The 8,367-nt window shown below is 39.8% G+C and overlaps 1 protein-coding gene across 3 annotated transcripts in view; it reads left to right on the plus strand.

The window, feature by feature from the left end:
* RABGEF1 (RAB guanine nucleotide exchange factor (GEF) 1) overlaps window positions 1–5,877 on the plus strand; it is a 12,790-nt gene extending 6,913 nt beyond the window's left edge. For 2 of the 3 annotated variants that reach the window (XM_009876848.1, XM_009876846.1), the window contains 6 exons: window positions 402–568; window positions 2,116–2,197; window positions 3,013–3,145; window positions 3,534–3,625; window positions 3,974–4,230; window positions 5,210–5,877. In XM_009876848.1, coding sequence (XP_009875150.1) covers window positions 402–568; window positions 2,116–2,197; window positions 3,013–3,145; window positions 3,534–3,625; window positions 3,974–4,230; window positions 5,210–5,608 — 1,130 coding nt within the window. In that variant the 3' untranslated portion in view covers window positions 5,609–5,877. Of the gene's footprint in view, window positions 1–398; window positions 569–2,115; window positions 2,198–3,012; window positions 3,146–3,533; window positions 3,626–3,973; window positions 4,231–5,209 lie in introns of all 3 variants that reach the window. The other variant, XM_009876847.1, reaches the window with a different exon arrangement.
* The last annotated feature ends 2,490 nt before the right edge of the window (window positions 5,878–8,367 follow it).

Genomic DNA, 8,367 nt, shown 5'->3' on the forward strand with positions numbered 1-8,367 from the left:
GTAAAGGTGAGAGAGGATGAGAAAGGGACTACTCCGGTATCTTAAACTGCTCTAGAATCCCATCTGGAAGTCTTGATCTTCTATGGAGATACCTTACTTGGGAATGAAAATGTAAGAAACGCAAAAGCAAACCAATGTTACAGTAATTTGCTAATACAAAAAGACTGTTAGTGTAAATGAGTGTGTGGCTATAAATGTTTCACTTCAGTGGAATACTCAGTTTCCTAGAGTTCTGTTCAGTAATACCCAGCATCTCACTGGTAAAGCTTGAGAAATTGATGCTTATTCATCTGCACAGTTTTAAAAAACAACCTGAAATTTTAAAGACACATTAAAATGTTTCCTGAACTGACCCGTCAACGTAAAAAAGCTAATGTGATGTGCCCAAATTTTCCCAGCAGAGATCCAAGAAGCCAAGGCTCCCAGCCCTTCTATAAACAGGCAGGCTAGCATCGAGACAGACCGAGTATCCAAGGAATTCATAGAATTTCTCAAGACATATCATAAGCCTGGACAAGATATCTATAAGCAATGTAAACTGTTTTTGGACACAATGAATCATAAAAGGGTAAGTTTTGCGTGCGTTTTGCGTGAATAAAAGGGGGAAATTAGTGGGAGATGGAGAAAATGCTGCACTTCTTCCAGCAGTTTGGTTTTTTGGATATTGTGTACAGGAGTCTTCAGCTGTTAGGCTTAGTCAGATGAAGATGTAGTGACAGGCTTGCTTTTTGGTTTGGTATGTGACTTTCAACCCCAGCGTCTCAGGTATATTGAGAGAACTTTCATTTGCATCCCAAATAAATCGGTTCTGAATAAATCCCAGATAAATTAGTCTGCTGAATGTACGATTTTCTAGATAAATATTACTTGTGGAAATTCTGTTACTTAGTGAGTTTTTAAATACCTTAAGATTAAAAAGTTAGAAGATAAGACGATGTGAATCCACATGTCTCCTTTTCTTTGGGGAAGGGGAACTTGACTGTGCTTTTCTTCTCTTTTAGTATGGAATAAGGGTTACAGCTTTGTTCTCCATTGGAAAAGTTAATGTTCTTGAAATATTGACGTGTCTGTAGTGCCACCTATGGTTGAAATGAGTCAGTATTTGGCACACTTTTCCTTTCCCTGCCTTTCCTATTTAGTATGTAGTTACTCAAATTATAACCTCAAATTGGGCTGGAAATTAAGGGAAGCTGTGATGGAATCTAGCGTGCCCTCCACTTTGAAAACATCTTGAAGTGGTTTTGTTTTGTGGTTTGGTTTTTTTCTTTTAGAACTGATTCATTCTGAGCGTAGGGTTTGTGAAAATGGCGTGGTGTTGTTATTGGTTACAAACGCTGGAGGTGCTCGCATTTCCTGGTTCCGTGATAGTCAGAAAGAAGCATTTCTCAAAACATACAGTTTGCTGCTACAGATAAACCAGACCTAAAGTGTGGCACTGCCATCAGGGCTGAGAGCTTGTGTTCAGGGTAACTGTCTTGGCTTTGGCCGTAGAGAATTCAGAGACCAAGTTCTTTTTCCATTTTTTTTTTTAATTTATAGTTTTATGCTGCGATTTAATGCTGAAAAGCGATTTGATCAGTAAAGTTGATTTTAACCCTTCAAACCTCTGTTATGTTTTTCAGTCGTTCAGTTAATGCCCAAAAAGTGATGCTGCTTCGCAAGTAACGTCGTGAATCTGTTTCGTAGTGACTTTATAATTAGAAACATTTGTTTTATAGATATTATTTCAAATTATGATTTATGTTCTTTTTTTATATACTATATATCTTTTTTAAAACGGAGACAAAATTGGGAGAAAGCATTCTACTTAATAGCCCATGTTATTTTGTCACTGTTACTCAGAGATGTGCGTGGGGAAACTGGCATTGTACCTGTCCTGTTCCACTGCTAGTACAGAGCTGGTCAGCAACTAAACCCAGGTCTTTCACATGGTAAAGAGCCAGCATATCTCGGTTTCTCATGTTTTTGAGTATAATTTAGCCAACATAAACACCTCTGACTATGTATTTGCATTCTCAGACTGTTACTGCAGCTGGACACTTTTCCCTAAACAAAACCCAAACACCGCAGGCAGTGCTGCCCTTTCTTGCACAGCTAATCAGGTTTCTGTTACAGGACTTAAGCATTGAGGAGCAATCTGAGTGTGCCCAGGACTTCTATCAAAATGTAGCAGACAAATTACAGACACGTTGGAAAGGTACCATGTTCCTCTTCCTCATATCTTACCGCTGAAAAAGTAATGACTTGAGGATAAAGTCTCTTGCACTTTCAAGTAAAAATGACGCATTCCTAAGTGGCTTTCAGAAACGCTGTTACCAAATTCTAATATTGTAGTTAAAACTATTCCCAGCAGCACCAGCTCTGCAAAGTCTTGGAGTCTAAATTATTTGTTTTTACAGGCTTTTCTTAACTCCTAATTAAATGTGGTTCGCTTGTTTTCATTTCTTGTTTTAAATTCAATACTATTAGTTTAAAACTGAAGTTGAACGTGTAGCCTCAACCCAATTAACAGGCCGTGAGGCTTACGCCACACCGTAACGCACAAGAATCCAGCGAGAGGGAACTGTTCCTGTTGTCGACTGCCTTTGTGTGCCTGGTGTGTAAGTGGCACAGCTTAAGCATACCCTGGGATTTTTCTTTAGACATAAACAGGAACAGAGGACTTGGAAGACCTCACTAGATTTATTCTCAAAGACTATTTTTGAGAAATATTCTTGTAAGCTGCAAGCAGCTGAACCTAATTTGTGTGTTGAACGTGCCAAACGAGTGTGCTTCGTTGTGAACCTGTGCATGTCATTGCCTTGGCACGTCGCTGCGGTGTTCTCGCCGCTGTATTTTTAATTCTGCTGCAGAGAGTGAAAATACTCTTAAGTGTATCTGTTCCTTATAAACTCAGGTCGTCTCGTATCAGTAATACTCATCTGGTGGTAATAGCTCCGAGTGCGGTAAATATACAAAAGTGCCATGGAATACTTTATTCACTGTGGTGGGGGTGGGATTTGTACCTTTCAGTGCCCCCTGAAAAAGTTGAGAAAGCAATGGATCAGATTGAGAAATACATTATGACCCGGCAGTACAAGTACGTCTTTTGCCCCGAAACAACCGATGATGAGAAGAAAGATCTTGCTGTCCAAAAGAGAATCAGGTAAGTCTTTAAAAGAAAAATGGTTGAGTGATTCACAGTCCTGTAAATGAGCTTCAAATCAAGCATGTTAAAATCTTCCGCATTGCACACAAGCTTTTTAACCAGAAAGGGTTAAAAACACTTTAAGAATCAGAAGGAATAAATAGGATGAATAGTGAAAGCTGCTACACTAGGAAAACTAATTGGTTTCCTTTAGCTAAATTATAGCCAAAAAAGTGATTTTTCTGGAAATAAATTACTTCAGTGGAGTAAACTAGCCTCTGGCTGGACTTGTGCCTCATTTACACAAAGCACTCCTTGTGCCTTGAATTCAAGAAGCAGCTGGTTTCAAACACCTGAATGTTGCTGGCACAGAACAGTTTAACTTTTATTTTTTTTCTCATCTTAGGGCTTTGCACTGGGTAACACCACAAATGCTGTGTGTTCCTGTCAATGAGGAGATTCCAGAAGTCTCCGATATGGTTGTAAAAGCAATTACAGGTTTGTGAACGATGAAGTTCGCATTTCCAGCTCTAAACTTCCTGTCTCTTGCTCACAGGGGTTATTTTCTGCTGTTGTCAGAGGGTGTCCAGGCTTTGGGATTTTCAGTGGTCTCGGTGGTATTGGACTGATGTATCGATGTAGCGGGTTTTCAGTCACAGAAATGATTAAGCTTCCCTAATCTATTTGAAATACTTAGATGGAACCAAGAAAATGTTGAATAAACAGATACTTTTATGGAACAGCAAGCACCACAGATAAAAATGATGCTACCATTGTCCCATAAGTGTCCTACTCAGGTGTCTGATTAATACGGTTTTAATGATGTGAGAACGTTTTCTCTTACAGATATTATCGAAATGGATTCAAAACGTGTCCCTCGTGATAAGTTAGCGTGCATCACCAAGTGCAGCAAGCATATATTTAATGCTATCAAAATCACAAAAAATGAACCAGCTTCTGCTGATGACTTTCTTCCAACACTTATATACATTGTTTTGAAGGGAAACCCCCCCCGTCTGCAGTCCAACATCCAGTATATAACACGCTTCTGTAACCCAAGCAGGTTAATGACAGGAGAAGACGGCTACTATTTTACCAACCTGGTAAGTGCTGGAATAGCATCGATGTTTTATACAAGTTTGTCTTTTATTTGGATGTAGGAATTTCCAGTAAAGACAAACACAGTGTAACATGGAAGGAAAATTAAAACCAATCTTCACACAGTGCTTGAGATTAGAGTGCAGCAAGCTCTTCTGCTTTGTGTCTCCTCTCTCTTTCTTCTCTGCTTCAAACCAGACAGTGCTTTGCTTCGTTTATAATATTAAACCCTTTATTTGATGAATCTTATGCTCAGATTTGGATATAACTTTGTTCTGTAAGGAGATAAGCATTTTCTATTCCTAAAATCCTCAGTTTAGACTGGGCAGATGTTACACGTGTGGAGTTCCCCATTTTAGCCTTTAAGAGTTTATCTCTCAAAGGAACTGCAGATCTTAGGCCATTACTGTGTGGAGGCAAACAGGCTTTTTAAAGCTCTGTGGGAGGCATTTGCTGCTGTGCTTGTTTATGTTAGAAGGAATTACGATTATGAACTTGGCTTTTCTGTATTTCATTGTAAAGCAATTCTCAAGGGAAAATATGTGGTTGAACACTTGGAATGTTAACAAATTCTTTCAGTAGGAGGAAAGAATCCACAAGGTAAGAAGGGTGTTTGACATTGCTTCCTTCAGCAAACGGAGAGCGAGCTGATCAGATTATTAACGTAGTGCTCTTGTAGTTCTTTGTTCTCTCGCCTCCCCAGCGCAGCGATCCTGAGGTTTGTTACCCAGCGAGCTGGTGCTGTCCAGCTGAAGTGGTGTCTCCCTGCATTGTTCTGAGTTTTCCGCTTCTTCAGACTTTGGGGAGGGGAAAGAGGCGTATGAACTGCCTGGTATAGTTAACTCCTGGAAAAGCTCTTTAGGAGCAACCGTTGAGGCATTAAATAAAATAATCATTTACTGATCTAACAGCAGGTTAAAAAATTGAACACGTACATTCCAGTCTTTATCTTGCAGCGATACTCACTCTCTGTTTTGTTTGTAGTGCTGTGCTGTGGCCTTCATTGAGAAACTGGATGCTCAGTCTTTAAATCTAAGCCAAGAAGATTTTGATCGGTTTATGACTGGTCAGACATCCCCGAAGAAGCAAGAATCTGACAGTTTTTCACCTGATGTTTGCCTGGGTGTTAAGCAAATGTATAAAAACTTAGATCTCCTGTCTCAGTTGAATGAAAGACAGGAAAGAATTGTCAATGAAGCCAAGAAGCTTGAGAAAGACCTAATAGATTGGACTGATGGAATTACAAAGGAGGTCCAAGATATTGTTGAGAAATACCCATTAGAGATAAAACCAAAAAATCAAGCCTTAGCAGCTATTGACTCTGAAAATGTGGAGAATGACAAGCTGCCCCCACCACTGCAGCCTCAGGTTTATGCAGGATAATTATCAGTGTTAACTCTGAAAAGCATCATTATCCTCACCTAGTACTATCTGCTACTTGGGAAGGGAAGTAAATTTAAGGTTAAAGATCAGACGAGCTTAAATCAGTACATTTTTTAAGGTACATTTCTTTGGTTAAGTGTAGTGAATTGTATTTATTTTAGTCAAGTAGATTTCTATTAGGCTTTTGTGGGTTTTTGAACTGAATTTAAATTTTCTACACAAACCAGTGTAATTTTTAAGCAACACTAGTCCATTGACATCTTTCCTGAAAGCTTCCTTCTAGGCATGCACTTACTTGCTTTTAATAATTAGTTTAACTTGAATTTGAGTTACAGCAGAAACTCAAAAGGTACTATTGTTAGTGTGAATTTATTCTGTAGCTGTAAAGAAGAAATATATATTGTAAAATATGTAAAATTGTAAATAGATTTAAAATCTAATGTCTCAACTGTGCATGACATCTTGTGTGTAACTGAAAATGATATAAAAGTGTTCATTTTGGCACCTTTCAGTTAAATCACATTGCAGTATAAAGGCAAGTACACTGATAGTGTTTCAATAAGCTCGATGGCATAACCGAAGAATTATAGTCGGAGAGGATTTTGTTGTAATGATTTGAACACCGGACGCTCATCCTGAAATCTGCTCTGCAAAAAAAAAAAGCGCTATTTAAAATACGACTTTTCTTCATGTAAATGTTCTGTGCTTTGTCATTACACCTGACAGCCTGCAGTGGTGCACGAGTGCTGATATTACCCCCTCGGAAGAGAATGGTGAGCCAGGCTTCAGAAATAACATTTGTCTTAACAAGTGCATCATGTGGGACAAAAAGGGGGAAGGGAGGAGATAGTGTAAGAGTCACACCGAGAGCGGCTTCCTTGTCTGGCATGGCCTGGGAATTGCCATCAGCAGGCTACGTCTTGCTTGCTTTTTTGACAACCCTGGTAGATAAATAAGTTCATATAATTAGAGGCTGCTTTGTAGAAGCGTGAGCCCTTGCTCTGAGCAGAAAAGTGCACTTTAATTTCATGAAACATCAGTCTGAGCTTTAGTGCCCCCCCCTTTAGCAAAAAGTATTTACCATTAAGGTCAGTATGGCTTTATGTCATAAAAACTTGAATAGGTGTGTTTCAAGTTACAAATAATAGCTCATTCCACAAAAAGTAACCTTTTTGCAATACAGGTTTTTTATGCCAGTGAAACATTTTGTATTTCGTTTTAAGGATCTCCCAGTTAATCCAGTCTGCCACGACTCGTTTGTGTACCTGAGATATCTACCATAAAGTACTTGGCTTGAATACTTTTGAGCAATGTTAAATTCTTACTATCAAGGAGGGAAGTAGCTACCTCTTTATTATGTTCCACTGCTTTAAAAACACTGCGATTTTAAATTTGCACTGCAATAATTTCAGACCACAACTGTGATTTTTTTTTTTTTCCCTTTTTGTCAAGTCTATTTAGCCTTATGAACTATGCATTCGTCGTGTTTCGGAGAGAACCAATTACCCACAACTCCACTGCTGAGGGAAAGCAGTGAGCTAATCAGATGATCACAAGAAATTAGATTATTTAATGTATCCATGTGTCATTGTACCCAGATTGTGTAGAATCTGACCAGTGCTTGCAGTAAATAATACTGTAGTGTCTCTATTTTCTTTATAAACATTAGGTGCTAATTCTCATATCCAGGTACACAGGTTTTCCTGAGGGTGAGGGGAAAACCCCAGACTTCTAGCCGTTGTGTAAATTGCTGTGTTTAAATAAAAGTGTGTACGTTACGGCCTTGTTAATGAGTTCCTAAAGATCTCGGCGCTGGGTTTTGTTACACTGTTAATGATTGATGTGAATATAATTGTGACTGCTGCTGCATTCTCTCTGTTCCGGGAGACACAGCTGGTTGCTGTTCAGGTGCAAGCCCAGGTAACAATGTCTTTTTCTTTGCAGAGTGAGCCTTGTAGTGATTAAGTACTTAGGAAGGACTCTCTGGGGCAGCTCTACTAAAGTATCTATAATTCAGATGCCATCTTGTTATCAAGCCACCAAAGTGGGAGTGTTTTCAGCCAACAAATCCTCTGAATCCCCCATAAGGCAGGTAAGATGGATTTCCATACCACCTAAAAGTTAGCAAGCAAGGAGGGGTTTGCTCCTAGCCATAGTATGGCCTGAGCAGCAACACCACTGGGAGCAGCCCTCACAGAAACTTGCACTTTAATGGTTGAGTAACTAGACTGCTTCAAGACCTTGTCAATATTTTATTAGGCAGATGATCTCTCCCTAAAACAGGTCAATAGTTTTCTCTTGCTTAAAAGTAAGGTCGTTCAGTTGCCCCAGTAGAAACTGCTGAGTTTCTTTCCAGGGTTTAAAACTTCAGACTGGGCGAGCACAGGGTGCTGTGAGGTGTCGCTTGCTGAGCTGGGAAGATGCTGGGTCAGTTCTGGGCTCGGCAGGGGCTGGTGAACCCTCCGTTACGGCATCCTTGGTCCTGGGCGTTGCTGCAGGAGAGGGAGGCTCTGGTCCCAGGGCAGCTGTGGGACACGAAAGGTTATGAAATAGTATCTAAGAACAAGTTACTTGTGAATCAGAGGGATTAACTGAAATCCTATTTTAAAGTGGAGTCCAGGCTGCTGTGCTCTGGTGACAGCTGGAGTATCAGGAATTATCTCTCTTTGTCGACAGCTCACTGCTAGCTCAGTATTCCTGAAAAGACTCTGCAGCCCATTGCTAGGGCTGGGAATGTACATTGTAAACTACTCCTCTGC

Source organism: Apaloderma vittatum, unplaced genomic scaffold (assembly GCF_000703405.1).
Source record: "Apaloderma vittatum isolate BGI_N311 unplaced genomic scaffold, ASM70340v1 scaffold20819, whole genome shotgun sequence".
In the NCBI taxonomy this organism is placed as follows: Eukaryota; Metazoa; Chordata; class Aves; order Trogoniformes; family Trogonidae; genus Apaloderma; species Apaloderma vittatum.